Source organism: Dreissena polymorpha, chromosome 2 (genome assembly GCF_020536995.1).
Source record: "Dreissena polymorpha isolate Duluth1 chromosome 2, UMN_Dpol_1.0, whole genome shotgun sequence".
Lineage (NCBI taxonomy): Eukaryota > Metazoa > Mollusca > Bivalvia > Myida > Dreissenidae > Dreissena > Dreissena polymorpha.
Window position 1 is genome coordinate 126,001,965 of NC_068356.1, and position 18,162 is coordinate 126,020,126.

Sequence of the window (18,162 nt, forward strand, 5' to 3'; positions counted from 1 at the left end):
TATATGCAAAACTATGTTGTGGGTTATCCGTGTGTGTGACACATTTTAGTTTTATATATAATCATTTTATATTGTTTATCAACATAGACACTTACTTCTGAGTTCTCATTCTGAATTTTCCTTATGCAGACTGATCAAGAAGTTGCAAACATTTTGATTCCAAGAAGAGTGTGAAATTCATTAATAATTGATTGATTCCTGCTCTTATCTTCATTGACTGCTTTGTTTTGATATTGACACTGGTTGGAGATTATTTCCTTTTAAGACACCGTGTGTTAATTCTGCATGAATTATGCATAGTAAGTGGTACTTTAAGTTAACTGGGAGCTTTAATCAATGGTTATGGTTCCCTCTTGTATCCTTAAATTTAGCCTGAAAAAAGTGCTTAATCCATGTGTTAAGTAAACTGTATTGTCCCAAATAAGCCCGTGCAGTCTGCACAGGCTTATCTGGAATGACACTTTCTGGCTACACTCAATTTTGGTTTGGACTTCATTTTAATGAAGAATTCCATTAAAGTGCAAAATGTATTCCCAGATTAGCCTGTGCAGCCTGCACTAGTCTGAATGCTTTAATATTCATGTTTGTTTGAAGAACTATATCAACATGGTCTACCAATATTTCAGCGTCTGCCACTGACAGGAAGCCAAGATCTACCCCTAGAAGACCAGGTACAGCTCCAGTCAGTTTATATTTATGCCCCCCTTCGAAGAAGAGGGGGTATATTGTTTTGGGGGTCTGTCGGTCCGTCCATCCACCAGATGGTTTCGGGATGATAACTCAAGAATGCTTAGACCTAGGATCATCAAACTTCATAGGTACATTGATCATGACTGTCAGATGACCCCTATTGATATTCAGATCACTAGGTCAAAGGTCAAGGTCACAGTGACTTGAAATAGTAAAATGGTTTCTGGATGATAACTCAAGAATGCTTAGGTCTAGGATGATGAAACTTCATAGGTATATTGATCATGACTTGCAGATGACCCCTATTGATTTTCAGGTCACTAGGTCAAAGGTCATGGTCACAGTGACTCGAAATAGTGAAATGGTTTGCAGATGATAACTCAAGAAGGCTTAGGCCTAGGATCATGAAACTTCATAGGTACATTGATCTTGACTGGCAGATGGCCCCTATTGATTTTCAGGTCACTAGGTCAAAGGTCAAGGTCACAGTGACTCAAAACAGTAAAATGGTTTCCGGATGATAACTCAAGAATGCTTACACCTAGGATCATGAAACTTCATAGGAACATTGATCATGACTGGCAAATGACCCCTATTGATTTTCAGGTCACTAGGTCAAAGGTCAAGGTCACAGTGAGTCGAAACAGTAAAATGGTTTCCTGATGATAACTCTAGAATAATTAGGCCTAGGATCATGAAACTTCATAGGTACATTGATCATGACTGGCAGATGACCCCTATTGATTTCCATGTCACTAGGTCAAAGGTCAAGGTCACAGTGACAACAAATGTATTCACACAATGGAAGCCACTACCACTTACAGCCCATATGGGGGGGCATGCATGTTTTACAAACAGCCCTTGTTGAGACTTGCTCTGGGAAAATGGGGTTTAATGCATTGGAGCAAAGTGTCTTCCCAGATTAGCCAGTCAAATCAGGGACGACATTTTCCCCTATTATGAAAAAATTGTTGAAAAGAAGACTCTTCTTAATTAAATCCAGTCTGGGCAGAAAGTGTTGTCCCTGATTGTCTGAGATGACACTTTTCATACATGCATTAAACCCTGTTTTCCCAAAGCAAGACTTATTTCTTTAAATGTGTTTGTTCATTCAATTGTAAATATGCAAATGCTAAAATACTTTTGACATGAGTTAAATATTTAAATCTATTTTATTTTACTTTCATTGAATATTTGCATTTTTATATAAACAATTGTTATTATATGCTTCCTTCAAAGAGTTGGGTGAAAATTGCTCTGTATTTGTCTTTTCTCCCCTATTTTTCCATCAGTGACCCTTCTTTTCCCCCACTCAGTGCCCCCCCCCCCCCCCCCCCCCCTCTGTAGCTTGTCTATTTTTCCTTAATTTCCCCATTTACCCCCTCAGTTACTCCCTTTCCCCCTCTATTTGCGGCTCAGTGTTCCATATATTTCCCCTAACAGTGCCCCATTTTTATCCACCCCCAAATGGACCCCTCCATTTTTCCCCGCAATTACCCCTCCGTTTCCCCCTCAGTGACCCCTGGCAAGAGGAAGAAGCGGCCCCAGAGTGCCCCCTCCCACCGCACAGGTCACGACCTCTGGATGAGCGCAGTGAAACACAGGAGAACAGGTGACACTACCATTGATCCAGCGCAATACTGACATATCTTAAACAGTTCAACCATGCTCTTGGAAAACAGGGCTAAATGAATGTGCGTAAAGTGTTGTCCAAGATTAGCCTGTGCAGTCTTAACATGCTAATCAGGTACAACACTTTTTGCTTTTATGGTATTTTTTGTTTAAAGGCAGTCTTTTAGGTTAAGTTGGAAAGCCTTGTCCCTGATTAGCATGTATAGACTACATGGGCTTGTTTGGGATGTCACTCTATGCACATGAATTTAATCTGGTTTGCCTAGAACAATGTTCATTAAGTGCAAGTATTAGTTAGCATCAGTCTGTATTGTTATACCAATTGCATCCATTTTTTTTGTCTCCTTTCTAGTATCTTACATTCATTTTTTTTATTCAATATAAAACATACAATGTATACATGTATATGATCATCAAACAAAGTGATACAATGTAGCAGCAATAATGTTCAGACATGTTATACAAGATATACTAGTATATATTCTTTTTTGACCTTGTGGTTTCCTTTAGATTTAAAAAAAAGAATGTTAATATGTTGTTTTTTATGTTTGTGATAGGTGTTTTAAAAGAAAGAGAAAAAAACAACAACAGAATAGTAATTAATAAGGATGAGTTGCATAGAGAGGGTAGAAAGCATACTGGACTTGTTATAAAAGCTTAATGTGTTTCCATTATTGTTCAAATATATGAAGTGTATCATTGTTTAGGGCTATTTCTTTTTCAATTTGAATCTTCAGTTTTAAATAATGGATTAAACAGTTCATTGTATGTATTTGCTTTCTGTATTTCATGCTGAATATAAAATATTTCATTAATATAATTATGTAATTCACGGCGTTATTAACCTCTTGTATTTTGGAGGTATTTACCCCTAAACTGATGTCTAAGAGAGATAGTTTTACATTTAGTTGTTGTTTCTCTAGAAAGGTTGTCAACTGATTCCATAGAGATTGAATATGTTTACACTCCCAGAAAAAATGTTCTATTGTTTCAATATGTTCACTACACATATCACATAGATTTGTGTTGGATAGGTTGCACTTAAAAAGATATTTATTTGTAGGTATGATTCTCTGTATGTATTTATATTGAAAATTTCTCAGCGTGCTATCTATAGTTGATTTATATGGCATGGCAAATATTTGTTTCCAATTCAATTCTTTTTCTCAAAATAGGTGTTGCCATTTAGTTTGAGCTTAAGAGATTTCGGAGGGTTTTTTAATTTGAAGTGTGTAAAATATTTTGTTTGTTTTGTTTTGCAGTTATGTTTTCTACAGATATTTTTGGAGTACATGTTGTATTGTTTGTATTGGTAACTGCTTTAATATGTAAGAGTATACTTTTGATCAATGTGAAGTACATACGGAAAATTACGCTAGTCAATTGTTCCAAGAGTTTGTATCACTCGAGTGGCTTGTGTGATGACGTATCACACCAGAGGCGGAGCCTGGAGTGTGATGCGAAGTAGCACAAGCCACTATTACTAGCGTAATATTCCTTTTATTATATACAACAACTAACGAAAACAGTTAACAAATGTATTTTTTACTTTAACAAAACTGACAAAACAATGACTAAAACGGTACGCCAAAGTTTATTTAAGACGCGTATGAATACAGTTTATGTAAATTAACGTGTAAACATTCTAACCGGGATAACACAGGTTTCCGACACGCTTACCTTAATGCCATCGTTAATCCAATTTTTATAACAATTAAATTGACAACTTTAATCTGATGTTTATAACAAAAATGTTTAAACGATATGCACTTCCACTTCTATCTTCCATGTCTTTATCAAAACTTAGTTTAAACCACACTATTTTATTGTATTCCTATCGAAATATACATTTATGCATGATAAACACACACTCCAAAATACGTTTTTAACACATAGTTTACTGTTAAAAAACCCACGTCCGACATGTCCTTACAGAGTTTAGATAAAACTATTGTGTTTTGTCACAGAAATGACGTCACACGTTGTACTACGTAATATATTTCGTAATATAAAATATTTCTATTTTCGGTGCGTGTAATGTGACGTCATTAAATGGGTCGAAGTAGTCCGGCTAGTATGGTAATACGGAATTGGAAACAGCGAGTAGCGTAATACGGGATTTTTTATTTCAACGATTGATACAACCTGTATTTTGTTAAAAGCATTAAACAGGTATATAATAAATCAGGAAATTACTTGTTGGTATTCCGAATATGTAGCATAAGTTATCAAAAGAATAGAAGTCGTTAATTCTGTAGTCGTATAATTGATCTCCATATTTTTTGTTTCGTTCAAACCAATGTTTATAGAAAAACGTTTTATTGTTAGTAGTTATGTCTTTATTGTTCCATAGAATGACTTAACTGTTTATTTTGGTTTCTAAATTATGAGTGACTTTACACCATGCTGATAAAACATTCGATAGAAATATGTTTTTGGTTGAAATTTCATCTAAGATATTATTGTCAATATTACATTCAAAAAGTAAGGAGTCACCATATGTTTTAAGGATTTTCTGGTAGAATAATTTCCATTTACTGGTGTTGGTATTATCTAAATATCTTTTAACCCAACTGCATTTGATTTGCATTCAGGAATGAATCTATATCCGTTAGTCTGATACCTCCATATTCTACTGATTGAATTAATTGAGTTCGCCTAATTTTATCAGGTTTACCATCCCATATGAAATTAAAAATTTCTGATTTTATATCTTCAATAATATCATTTGGTGGGTTTGGAAGAACTGTTAGTGTATAAATTAGTTTAGGAAGTGCAAACATTTTCAACACGGTGTTTTTTCCGATTAGTGTTAGTTTACGATGCTGCCATGATTTTAAACAATTTTTAAATTTTTGTAATTTAGGCAATATGTTTTTTAGAATTGTTACATTTTCATTGTTTGTAAAGTTTTTTCCTAATGTTGAGAGAGCGTTCTTTAGATCTCCCCTATAGACATCAAGTACTGGTTCTAGACCCAGGAAACACACTCAAGAGCGCTTCAAATAAGCCTTAGGCTTTTTATGCAAGCTCAAATAATATGTTACAACTTAAAGTGTAGGGCGCGATGCTATTTTGTCAAAGGGCACATTAGTGCACCCAGTCATCATATCCGTTTGGCATATTTTCAAAATAGAATGTATATATATGTCATAAAATCTTTTAGATAGATAAAACTATTTTCACTGTAAACATTTAGTTGATTAATTGAAACTTCAAAAACAATATTCTATATAATAATGTGATCAAATGAAAAAGGCATATGGGGTTTCAAGAGGGCAGGGTGTGACCTTGGGGCTGATGGGAGCTATGCCCTTCCATCTAGGCTTAGCTGGACCACTGATGTATATGTCTAGCATTATGCACAATCTTTTCCAGTTGGTCTTTCTGGCTCCCACCATCCAGGCAGTCCACATTATAAGACTTCCAACGAGTACTGGATTGACACACTGAGACGCACTGGGACTGGTAAGTACTGGATTGACACACTGAGACACACTGGGACTGGTAAGTACTGGATTGACACACTGAGACACACTGGGACTGGTAAGTACTGGATTGACACACTGAGACGCACTGGGACTGTTAAGTATTGGATTGACACACTGAGACACACTGGGACTGATACTGAATTGACACACTGAGACACACTTGGACTGGTAAGAACTGGATTGACACACTGAGACACACTGGGATTTGTAATTACTGGATTGACACACTGGGACTGATAAGTACTGGATTGACACACTGGGATGCACTGGGACTGGTAAATACTGGATTGACACACTGAGACGCACTGGGACTGGTAAGTACTGTATTGACACACTTAGACGCACTGGGACTAGTAAGTACTGGATTGACACACTGAGACGCACTGGGACTAGTAAGTACTGGATTGACACACTGAGACGCACTGGGACTGGTAATTACTGGATTGACACACTGAGACACACTGGTAATGGTAAGTACTGGATTGACTCACTGGGACGCACTGGGACTGGTTAGTAATGGATTGACACGCTGAGACACACTGGGACTGGTAAGTACTGGATTGACACACTGAGACGCACTGGGACTGGTAAGTACTGGATTGACACACTGAGACGTACTGGGACTGGTAAGTACTGGATGACACACTGAGACACACTGGGACTGGTAATGACTGGATTGACACACTGAGGCACACTGGGACTGGTAAGTACTGGATTGACACACTGAGACGCACTGGGACTGGTAATTACTGGATTGACACACTGAGACGCACTGTGACTGGTAAGTACTCAGTGACACACTGAGACACACTGGGACTGGTAATAACTGGATTGACACACTGAGGCACACTGGGACTGGTAAGTACTGGATTGACACACTGAGATGCACTGGGACTTGTTATTACTGGATTGACACACTGAGATGCACTGGGACTGGTAAGTACTCGATTGACACACTGAGACGCACTGTGACTGGTAAGTACAGGATTGACACACTGAGACACACTGGGTCTGGTAATTACTGGATTGACACACTGATACACACTGTGACTGGTAAGTACTGGATTGACACACTGAGACGCACTGGGACTGGTAAGTACTGGATTGACACACTGAGAAGCACTGGGACTGGCATGTACTGGATTGGCGCACTGACACGCACTTGGACTGGTAATTATATTTCATCTTATTATATTTTATATTATTTTTTTTTCGATCCAACTGGTAAAACATAGTTAAATTTAAAAATAAACTAGAAATGGCGCGGCAGAGGCCGACGCGTATCCCCACGCCGCATGTTTGACCCAAGGGCGCCCCAGGGTTGATCATGGGGCCATGCATAGTTGAGATTGACTGTATTGTCATAAGAGAAGTTCAGTATCAATTAGAAGTGAATGGGTGTAAAAATAAAGAAGTTATAGTAAAAGGCAATTTTGGGAGGGTGTGGCCTATGTGGGCGGGGTGCCCCAGGGTTGGTAATGGGGCCATGCATAGTTGAGATTGACCGTATTGTCATAAGAGAGGTTCAGTATCAATTTGAAGTGAATCAGTGTATTAATGAAGAAATTATAGTAAAAGGCAATTTTGGGCGGGTGTGGTCTATGTGGGCGTGGCGCCCCAGGGTTGGCAACGGGGCCATGCATAGTTGAGTTTGACCGTTTTGTCATAAGAGAGGTTCAGTATCAATTTGAAGTGAATCAGTGTAGAAATGAAGAAGTTAATGTAAAATAACCTAAATTTTTTTTATAGTAAATGGATTTTTTTGGTGGGTGTGGCCTATGTGGGCGGGCGCCCCAGGGTTGGGATTGGGGCCATGCATAGTTGAGATTGACCCTAATGTCATAACAAAAGTTCAGTATCAATTTGAAGTGAATCCGTGTAGAAATGAAAAAATTATAGTAAATGGAAATTTTTGGTGGGTGTGGCCTATGTGGGCGGGGCGCCCCAGGGTTGGGAATGGGGCCATGCATGGTTGAGATTGACCGTATTGTCATAGGTGAGGTCCAGTATCAATTTGAAGTGAATCGGTGTAGAAATAAAGAAGTAAATGTAAAATAACCTAAAAAAATGAGTGATAATTTCTGACGCGGCCCCACCCCAACCCCTATAACTTTTGACCCAGGGGTCAGATCAAAATTCCAAATAGTGCACCGTCGCACATATGCTCATAGCTACCATGTGTGTAAATTTCAAGGTTCTAGTGCTTTTAGTGTAGGAGGAGATAGTGGCCAGGACGGACGGACAGACGGACGGACAGACGGACAGACGGACGGACGGACGGCGGAGATCACCACAATATCCCCACCTTTTTTTCAAAAAGCGTGGGGATAACTATCTTGTCAAAATGCTACAGTTATAAATAATGTTGCCAGATGAATTACTGATGCAATGAAACTTGGTGAGGAAAAATAAGAAGTATTTGCTGCTTCTTAAATTAATATTGTATGAAACTGTTCATTTATAGTCTATTTATTACTTGTTTCTTCTTACATAGCTGTCAATACATTTACTTTTGTAAATTAAGTTTGAACACTTTGTCTAGTAATTTATGTTTATAAACATGTTTTTGGTTTTTAGCTCGACTATTATCTATGAAATATATATAGTGGAGCTATCCTACTCGCCCCGGCGTCGGCGTTAGTGTTAGCGATAGCGTTAGTGTAAGCATTAGCATTGGCATGCAAATGTTAAAGTTAGCGTACTACCCCAAATATTTCCTATATCCTTTGACAAATTGCTTTTATATGTTGCATACTTGTTAACCAACATGACCCCAACCTATAAACAAGAGCAGACCACTGTATCAAGCATTTTGACATAATTATGGCCCCTTTTACACTTAAATAATTGAACATTTTGCTTAAATTGCCATAACTTCTTTATTTATGTAAACATTTTATTATTACTTTGACAAAACAACACTTACCTGAATACCACAATGGATTCCACCCAAACAATACCCCACGCCCCTACCCAGAATCCCTTCCCCCCCCCCCCCCCAACCCCACCCCCCATTTTTTTCTTTTTTTTTAATCATCATCTAATAAATTACCACACCCCACAATATATCCCCCTTCCAACCCCCAACCCCCCCTACCCCCCCAAAAAACTTTTTTATTTTTCCCTTTTTTTATTTTTGAAAGATTGTCTAATAAATTATTGAATATGAACAATTTCCCCATGATGGCTTACGTTATACTGTCAAGCACTCGAATAGTGGAGCACGCTGTCCTCTGACAGCTCTTGTTTGCTCACCTGATTACTCAGCTTTTGGGATCGGTCTTTGTCCGTCGTATGTCCGTTCATCCATAGTCCGTCCACATTTGGTTTTAAGCACTCTAGAGGCCACATTTCTTGTCCCATCTTCATGAAACTTGGTCAGAAGATTTGTCCCAATGATACCTTGATCAAGATTGTAACTGGGTCATGCTGGGTCAAAAACTAGGTCACTAGGTAAAAAAAAAAAAAAAGAAAACCCTTGTAAACACTGTAGAAGTCACATTCCATGCCCAATCCTTATGTAACTTTGTCAAAATGTTTGTCTTAATAATATGTTGGTTGAGTTCAAAAGTGGTTCCGGTCTGTTGAAAAACATGGCCGCCAGTGGGCGGGGCAGTTTTCCTTATTTGGCTATAGAGTAACCTTGTTAACACTCTAGAAGTCACAATTTTTGCCCAATCACCATGAAACTTGGTCAAAACATTGGTTTAATTGATATCTTGGATGAGTTCGAAAATGGTCCAGATTGGTAAAAAAACATGGCCACCAAGGGGCGGGGCAGCTTTTGCTATATGTATATAGTGAAAACATGTGAACACTCTAGAAGTCACATTTTTGGTCCAATCTTCATGAAATTTGGTCAGAACATTTGTTTCCCACATACGTGAGTTAAGTTCGAAAATGGTTCCGGTCCGTTGAAACACATGGCTGCCAGGGTACGGGGCAGTTTTCCTTATATTTATATAGTAAAAAAGGCTTGTGAACAGTCTAGAAGTCACATTTTTTGCCCAATCATCATGAATCTTGGTCAAAACATTGGTTTTATTGATATCCCGGACAAATCGAAAATGGACTAGATGAGTGAAACAACATGGCCGCCAGTGGGCGGGGCAGTTTTCTCTATATGTATATAGTGTAAACATGTGAACACTCTAGAAGTCACATTTAAGGCCCTATTTTCCTGGAATTTGGTCAAAATATTTGTTTTCTAGATATGAGAGTTGAGTTTAAAAATGGTTCCGGTCCGTTGAAAAACATGGCTGCAAGGGGGAGGGCATTTTTCTTATATTTATATAGTAAAAAAAGCTTGAGAACACTCTAGAAGTCACATTTTATGCCAAATCATCATGGAACTTGGTGAAAAGGTTTTATTTATATTTCAAATGAGTTCGAAAATGATCACAATTGGTAAAAAAATTGGCCACCAAGGGGGGGTGGGGCAGTTTTCCTTATATGACTATAGAAAAACCATGTGAACACTCCATAAGTCACATTGTTTGCCTTATCATCGTGAAACTTAGTCAATACATTGGTTTTATTGATATCTTGGACAAGTTGGAAAATGGCTCAGATCGTTGAAAAAAACCCACACTTTTTAGCTCACCTGACTGCTCAGGTGAGGTTTTAGGATTGGTCTTGGTCAGCCGTCCGTCGTTCCATATTTGGTTTGTAAACACTCTAGCATTCACATGTCTCAAGCATTCTTTCTCAAAGTTGCTGAGAAGCTATATGGCCACACGATCTCAGTCAAGTTTGATAATGATCAAAATTGCATTTTAAATGCCATAATTATTGCCCTTGGATTGTCAAAATTTTTATTATATTATACAAAATCCTTGTAAGCACTCTAGAGGTCACAATTTTGTTTCAGATTATATGAATCTTGGTCATAATATTTATTTTTGTAAGCAAAGTTTGATGTTTGGTCATGAGGCCAGCGAGGTCAAAATATAGGTCACCAGGTCAAATCTTACAAAAACCTCGTAAACACTCCATACGCCAGAGTTTTGGTGCAATAATGATGAAACTTGACCAGGATGTTTGTCTGTACAATAGCTAGGTCAAGTTTGACGTTTGCTAAAGATTAAATGAACAGACTCCTCTCAGGTGAGCGAGCTAGGGCCAACTTGGCCCTCTTGTTTAATTGTACTGATGCAATCTGACTATAATTTGTAAACTTGTATGTAAATGGTCAAAGGCAATTTGCCGAATTTCCAATAAAAACTTGAAAACTTTAACTTGTCTGAAATGCTTATCTTATTTACTTCTGATTATGGGTCTCGGATATTAGTTGAGACAAATAATTGAAAGACCAGCAAAACCAAATGAGAAGATATAACCGCAGTTAATGCAATAGCCAATTCAATGATAACATTAAGAAACAAACAAATGCTCACAGTGAATACAAATATAATATAGTTGCCTTCCATCTAGGTTTTACGACTGAGAGCATTGGTATGAACACATTCGGCGGGAAACGACCGCGAGACAAGGATATGCCGTATCTGAGTACCTCGGCGTACCTACGGCAGATGGCGGGTTCAGAGAAACCCAGCAAGCAAGCTGACGCCATGGGTAAGAGGGGGGACGTCTTATTTGAGTTTGATTAGAATAACAATTGTATCTCATATAGAAATGTGAAATAGAATCAACTATGATGCAATTCTCTTACATTTTTGGAAATTTTTCAGACTGCAGTTAAATTTTTTGTAGTTTTCCTTGATTAGAAAGAGCCTTTTACCAGTACTTTATTAAGAAGGTAAAATAATCACTACTCTATTGAACATGTGTTAGATTGTATTGTTTGAATTTTAAGGATTTCAGTATTACAATACAAGAATGAATTACTTACTTTGAATGAAGAGGTATGCCTTGTGAGACCATACTATAATTTGCATATTTTAGCCATTTTCTGGGAAAACTGGGCTTACCGATGTGCTTAAAGTGTCATCCCAAATGAGCCTGTGCAGTCTGCACAGGCTAATAAGGGATGACATTTCCCCTTTTATTGTATTCGAGTGTAGACGGAAAGTGTCGTCCCTGATTAGCCTGTGCAAACTGCACAGGCTAACCTGGGATGAAACATTATGCACATTTATTAAGCCCAATTTTCCCAGTTAGAGGCTAAAATCTAAATGACCATGATGTTATTGCAGCTCGAGCCAACCCAGGGACCCCAGCTTACAAGTCCCAGGAGGAATATTATGAACAGATACTGGAATACAAGAAGGTGAGCTTTTACAGAACCATGTATATGAGCGGGTGTCTGGGAAAATATATGAGCCACACTCCGTGAAAAAGGGGTTTAAATGCATGTGCGTATAGTATTGTCCCAGATTAGCCTGTGAAGTCCACACAGGCTAATCAGGGACAACTCTTTCCGCCTAAACTAGATTTTTGCTAAGAAGGGAATTCACGTTTTCAAGTAAAATTTACAATATTTGAAAAACCTTGAAATTTCATGCTGAAGAATATGAATATTTTTTGCCTGAATGATAAGCATATATTGAAAAAGGTTTTATAATGATATGGTTTATGTGAATTAAAAGATTTTCTTCAGCACCACTAGAATTCTAAGGGTATTTTACATCATAAAACTAGAAGAAATACTTTAAAAACACTTGATATGTATTAAGGTTTAATGATAAAAGTAGCCTCATGATGGGAAAACAGGGCTTAATGCATGTGTGTTAATTGTTGTCCCAGATTAGAATGTGGAGTCTGCACAGGCTTTTCAGGGAGGACAATCTCTGTCTAGACTTGATTTTTGTTTAGAAGAGACTTCCTTGAAATAAAATATTCCATAAAAGTGGAAAAGTGTTGACCTGCACATGCATTAAGTCCAGTTATTCCAGAACAAGGTTCCAATGTCAAACCTCATATTTATTGCTGCTTTCCTGTTTTCAGCAAGTGTCCAGTTTAAACCAGGATTCTGCGACAATGAAGGCCAAAATCAGACGGCTAGAGGAAGATAATCTGAAGAAAGAAAAGGAAATAGAATCACTTCTCCACCCACATAAGGTAGACTGAGGTCAAAGTCCATTGAGTCCCATTTCTGGAAAAGCAGGCTTAATGCCTGTGGGTAAAGTGTCGTCTGCACAGGCTAATCAGGGAGGTCTTTCTCCACCTAGACTGGATTTTTGCTCAGAAAAGACTGTCTTTAAATGACACATTCCTTAAAGTGGAAAGGGCATCTTTATATTTCTCTGCGGAATGCACAAGCTAATCTGGGACAACACTTTACACACATACATTTTGCCCATTTTTCCAACAATCTTTCTCAATTGTTTACTCCTTTGTTAAACCCCAAGATCAAATGCTTAATTACTGAATTCACGCAATAAGTGCATGGTTGCCCACAATAGCTGCAGATGAAAATTAATTTAAATGGTTTACAAGAGGAAAAACAATATCTAGATGCATTAACTTGTTTCACCCTTCTATATCATTTTACTGTTACTACAGTTATTCTAATGCACTTCTTGGAAAAATGTATTTTGAATGGAATGTATATTAAACATTACCATTCATATCAAAATATATTTTTCGCCTTTTGCGACCTTTTCACAGATTTTGGCATGTATTGAAGTTTATCATTAAATGCTTTAAATTGACAAATGTAAACATTGGAACTAAATATCTCCAGTAAAAAACAATAATAGATTTAAAGAAAGAAAAAATGGTAATCCTTAACTGGGCTCAAACCACCGGCCATTGGAGTAAAAGTCATATAATTTGTATTTTATATTTTATACAAGTAATTCTTGTAATGTCACAAAATATAACGATGAACAACAGATTACGATAACAACAGATATTTCCAAATTATTTAATCATTTTGCGTTTGTAATGCTTTATAATATTTAGGTTTTTAAAATGTCAAAAGATGCATATACAATGTAATATGTATTGTAGAGCATAGTCAATGCTATTACTGTTTTCTCGCAAATATCAAACTACAACAAAAAATGGCAAATCTGAACCATTTTATCATTTAACCAAAACATGAAAAGTTACCTTTAAGATTGCTTCATAATGATATTATCAATGATGTTGATTTGTAAGTTTAAGTGGTGAAATAGATATGTTGTCTGCCTTGTTTAATTTTCCCCACATTGCTACAACCCAAAGTGTTGTGTGTGTTCCCCAGAGTGAGGAGTTGCGTCTGACGCTGGCAGACAAGCGGCCTGACTCTGGCGCCATGATACACAGCCTTAAACAGAAGATCCTCAAGCTGGAAACCCAGATGAGGGATAAGGAGACATCTTACATGTAAGTATACCCGACATTTTCTTTGCAATTTTTGACAGATGTGGACATTGGTTCCTGCTTTATTTTAACAACCCAGACAATAGTTCCTTCATGACTTTGTCAGTCTTCTGGACATGGCTGGTTTGTAAAATCACCAACCTAGAAACCAATATCCATCTGTGTCAAAATTAGGTTAGGAACGATTGCCATTTGGACCCTATGTCTGCATACCTTTGGGGGTTTCATAAAAACCAGGGAAGTTGGTAAATCACTGGGCTATTTCGACCAAATATATGGAATAACACCCACTAGTTATTCTTAAATATGATTTAGAACACATGTGTATAATTTTGTGACCTTTTTTCAAAACTACTTTGAGTCCATTTGGTAAGCCACATAGATGTAAGTCTCTATGCCATACACAAGTTTAATATAACTGGTAAAATAATCTTGCTTAACAGCCGATACTAAACCCAACACATTTCATGTGAGCCTTGTTCAACGTAAAACAGGCTTAATGCATGTGTGTATAGTGTCATCCCAGATACACCTGTGCAGTTAGCACAGGCTTATCTGGGACGACAGTTTCCGCTTGTCTTGATTTTTTGTTAAAAGAAGTCTCTTCTGATAAAAAATCCAGTCTAGGCAGAAAGTGTTGTTTTTTATTAGCCTGTGCAGGCCTAGGGGCTGATGCTAACCCCAACAAATTGAATGTGCCTTGTTGTGTTATCAGCAAACTGCAGAGTGACCTGAAGACCACCAAGATAGATGAGATGAAACAGCAGATGGAGGTCTTCTACAACGAGATAGTCAGGCTGCAGAACTCAAAGGAGACCGGTGTTGATAAGTCTGCCAGGTATGTCTGTTATCTTACATTAAGATGGAGGTCTTCTACAACGAGATAGTCAGGCTGCAGAACTCCAAGGACAGCGTGGTTGAGAAGTCTGCCAGGTACGTCTGTTATCTTACATTAAGATGAAGGTCTTCTACAACTAGATAGTCCGACTACAGAACTCAAAGGAGACCGGTGTTGAGAAGTCTGCAAGGTATGTTATAATATGTCCCAAATATTAAGTGTAATCAAGATGGATGTCTTCTACAATGAGATAGTCAGGCTACAGAACTCCAAGGACAGCGTGGTTGAGAAGTCTGCCAGGTACGTCTGTTATCTTACATTAAGATGGAGGTCTTCTACAACTAGATAGTCCGACTACAGAACTCAAAGGAGACCGGTGTTGAGAAGTCTGCAAGGTATGTTATAATATGTCCCAAATATTAAGTGTAATCAAGATGGATGTCTTCTACAATGAGATAGTCAGGCTACAGAACTCAAAGGACAGTGGGGTTGAGAAGTCTGCCAGGAACAAAGGCTATGTTATATGGTCTTCTACAGCCAGGTAGTGAGGCTATGGAACTCCCAAGTTGACCGGTAGTGAGAGGTCTGAAAAATAGGGCTGCAAACTTATCTTAGATATGATCATAAAATGAGCTTGCATTGAGAAAACTGGGATAACATCATGTGCATTAAGTGTCGACAGTTTCTGCCTTAACTGGATTTGGGCTTAAACGAGACTTCCTTTAAACATAAAATTCCATAACAGCCTAAAGTGTTGTCCCTGATTAGCCTGTGTGGACTGCACAGGCTAATCCGGGATGACATTTTTCGCACATGCAATAGGCAGAACTCCAAGGAGAAATGGGATCAAGAAGTCTTCCAGGTATGTCTGCAGAGTTATGTCTGCGGTCATAGTATGTTGCTAATATTTAGTGTAACCTGCTATGAAATTACGAAACATCTATATCTCAAACTGAGTCTCAACTAAAATTTAAGACCATTGAAAATTTGCCTTGCTCTGGTAAAACATACCCTGTTTCATAGGGCGCCGAGTCGGGAAGGCAGTGTGAAGGTGAAGGCACTCAACGAGACGATACTGCGACTGAACAAGCATAATGAGCAATTGCAGGGGGAGAACAGGGGCCTCAAAGAGGACCTCAAGAGATTCATGGACCAGGAACAGGACGAACTCACCACACACAGTGAGTACCACATGACTCACATTGTATTACTGCTGCACTGGGTCTCACCACACACAGTGAGTACCACTTGACTTACATTGTATTACTGCTGCACTGGGTGGGTCACAACCTGACTGCCATGATATCCTAAGGTGCTCTAAATAGTTTTGTCAAGTTAAGTCCCTAGGTTCAACAGTGGCTTAGCCCACAGGGCAAGGATGGGGGTGGGAATGGTGGCGGGGACAGATAACAGGGGTCTCAAAGAGGACCTCAAGTGATTTATGGACCAGGAAGAGGACAAACTCACCGCACACATTGATTCATTCTTGACTTCTATCCTATTACCTGGGCCCATTCATAGACTAAAGAATAAAGAATAGACCTTGAACTAAGAAAAAAAGGGCGGGCATTTGAATGTATACATGCTACCACTGTGCATAATGACATTAACCAAATGTTCTTCATGAAGAATGATGTAGATAGAAGTGGTCAATGCCAAGTTTGACTCAGAATAGATGCTTTTTCTGAATATTACACAAGAAGACAATTTTTTACTTAGACATAATTCTTAGAATCATTTGGGCGTAAGGCATTTTTGTGATTTTGAGAAAAGGTGAAGCCATCCATGTTTATTACAAAAGAAAAGTAAGATATTCTTTTAATGTTTGAGACAATCACATCATTTTAAATAAATTCACATGATGAAAGGGATGGTATGAGACCCCTGGTTAAGAAAAAAATAGCCTGACTGCTGCAGCCAAATATTTCAGAACAGAATAATTTGCACTCTTTTTTCATTTTATTACTGCTGCAAAAACGATCATATTACAGAATGAATTGATCACATTTTGTCTATAGCTGCAGCCTAATAGATCAGATGACAGAATTAACTTCTTATCTTTTATTCCTATTCTTCTGCTTAATTGTTTAGCTTACAGAGTAAATTGCTCACATAAACACAGCCAAATGGGTAAATTAAATGAGTTGATCACCATACCTTTCCATGCCCAAACCAAATCAATGGGAGAAAATTATTAGTCACACACCTTCCATCGAATCACTGCAGTTCAAATAATTTGGATAGCTAAATTATCTTATATTTAATGTCTGTTTTCAGCACAATTTTTTTTTTTTTTTTTTTTTTTATAAGATTTTTTTCCATATTGCATCTTGATATACCATGTGCTTGTCTGTGTCCAAATATTGCATGAAAAACTGAATGTTTCACCCAACATGTATAAAAAAGTTAGTATTCAATCCATTTACTTTTTATTTCCTGTAGAAGACTGCAAAGACATGGATAGAAAAGAACTTCTTCGATTCATCTCCCAACTTGAAAAGGTAAGTTGCACTGAAAATAATATCCTTAATTACAGACAAAATCTGGAGCCTGTCTTATTGAAAATTGATCCACAAATGTACATTACGAGTTTTTTTCTTTAGGTACATTAAATTTGTGATAACTGTTTAACTCACATGATCATGAAATACTGATGTGAGATATGGTGCCCACCCTATTTCAGGCGTCCGGAATTGTTTATTGTTTGTTATGTGTCTTTAACCTTAAGCTTTTGACCTCTTTTGTGGCCACGCTTTTCATCCAATCTTGATGAAACTTGTTAAAATATTTATCTTGAGGATATCCAGGCAAAGTTTCAATATTGGTCATTTGCATCCCAAAACTGGATCACCAGGTCAGATCTTTGATAAAAATCTTGTTACCACTATAAAAGCCATATCTTTTATTTAATCTTATTAAAACTTTGTTAGAATGTTAACTTGACAAAAGCATAGCAAAGGGGTCATGTGCATTAAAAATCCAGGTTACCAGGGCAAATGTTAAAAAAATAATTGTTACCTGTTTCCACTCTGGAAGCTATTATTTATGACTCAGTCTTATTTGTTGCAAATTTGTCAGACTGTATCTATTAGCAATATTAACCCTTTCAGTGCGGGAACCGAATTTTGAAGGCCTTTGCAAACAGTTTGGATCCAGATGAGACGCCACAGAATGTGGCGTCTCATCAGGATCCAAACTTTTGGATATTCGGATAGTAATTTTTGAAAAAAATCGAAGAAAATG

The 18,162-nt window shown here is 37.7% G+C and overlaps 1 protein-coding gene and 1 long non-coding RNA gene across 6 annotated transcripts in view; one reads left to right on the forward strand and one right to left on the reverse strand.

Annotated features, from left to right (window-relative positions):
* The window catches only part of LOC127868901 (uncharacterized), a 47,275-nt gene extending 39,132 nt beyond the window's left edge, over nt 1-8,143 (reverse strand). Inside the window, exon 1 of the long non-coding RNA XR_008044301.1 lies at nt 7,118-8,143. This is a non-coding gene — a long non-coding RNA (uncharacterized LOC127868901). The remainder of the gene's footprint in view (nt 1-7,117) is intronic.
* Nucleotides 1-18,162, forward strand: part of LOC127868899 (IQ domain-containing protein E-like) — a 49,793-nt gene that overhangs the window by 6,256 nt on the left and 25,375 nt on the right. For 3 of the 5 annotated variants that reach the window (XM_052411038.1, XM_052411040.1, XM_052411039.1), the window contains exons 4-13: nt 627-671; nt 2,207-2,302; nt 5,701-5,790; nt 11,247-11,387; nt 11,969-12,042; nt 12,720-12,833; nt 13,963-14,084; nt 14,797-14,919; nt 15,943-16,100; nt 17,362-17,420. In XM_052411038.1, coding sequence (XP_052266998.1) covers nt 627-671; nt 2,207-2,302; nt 5,701-5,790; nt 11,247-11,387; nt 11,969-12,042; nt 12,720-12,833; nt 13,963-14,084; nt 14,797-14,919; nt 15,943-16,100; nt 17,362-17,420 — 1,022 coding nt within the window. Of the gene's footprint in view, nt 1-626; nt 683-2,206; nt 2,303-5,700; nt 5,791-8,452; nt 8,474-11,246; nt 11,388-11,968; nt 12,043-12,719; nt 12,834-13,962; nt 14,085-14,796; nt 14,920-15,942; nt 16,101-17,361; nt 17,421-18,162 lie in introns of those variants that run through there. The other 2 variants (XM_052411041.1, XM_052411044.1) reach the window with 2 other exon arrangements.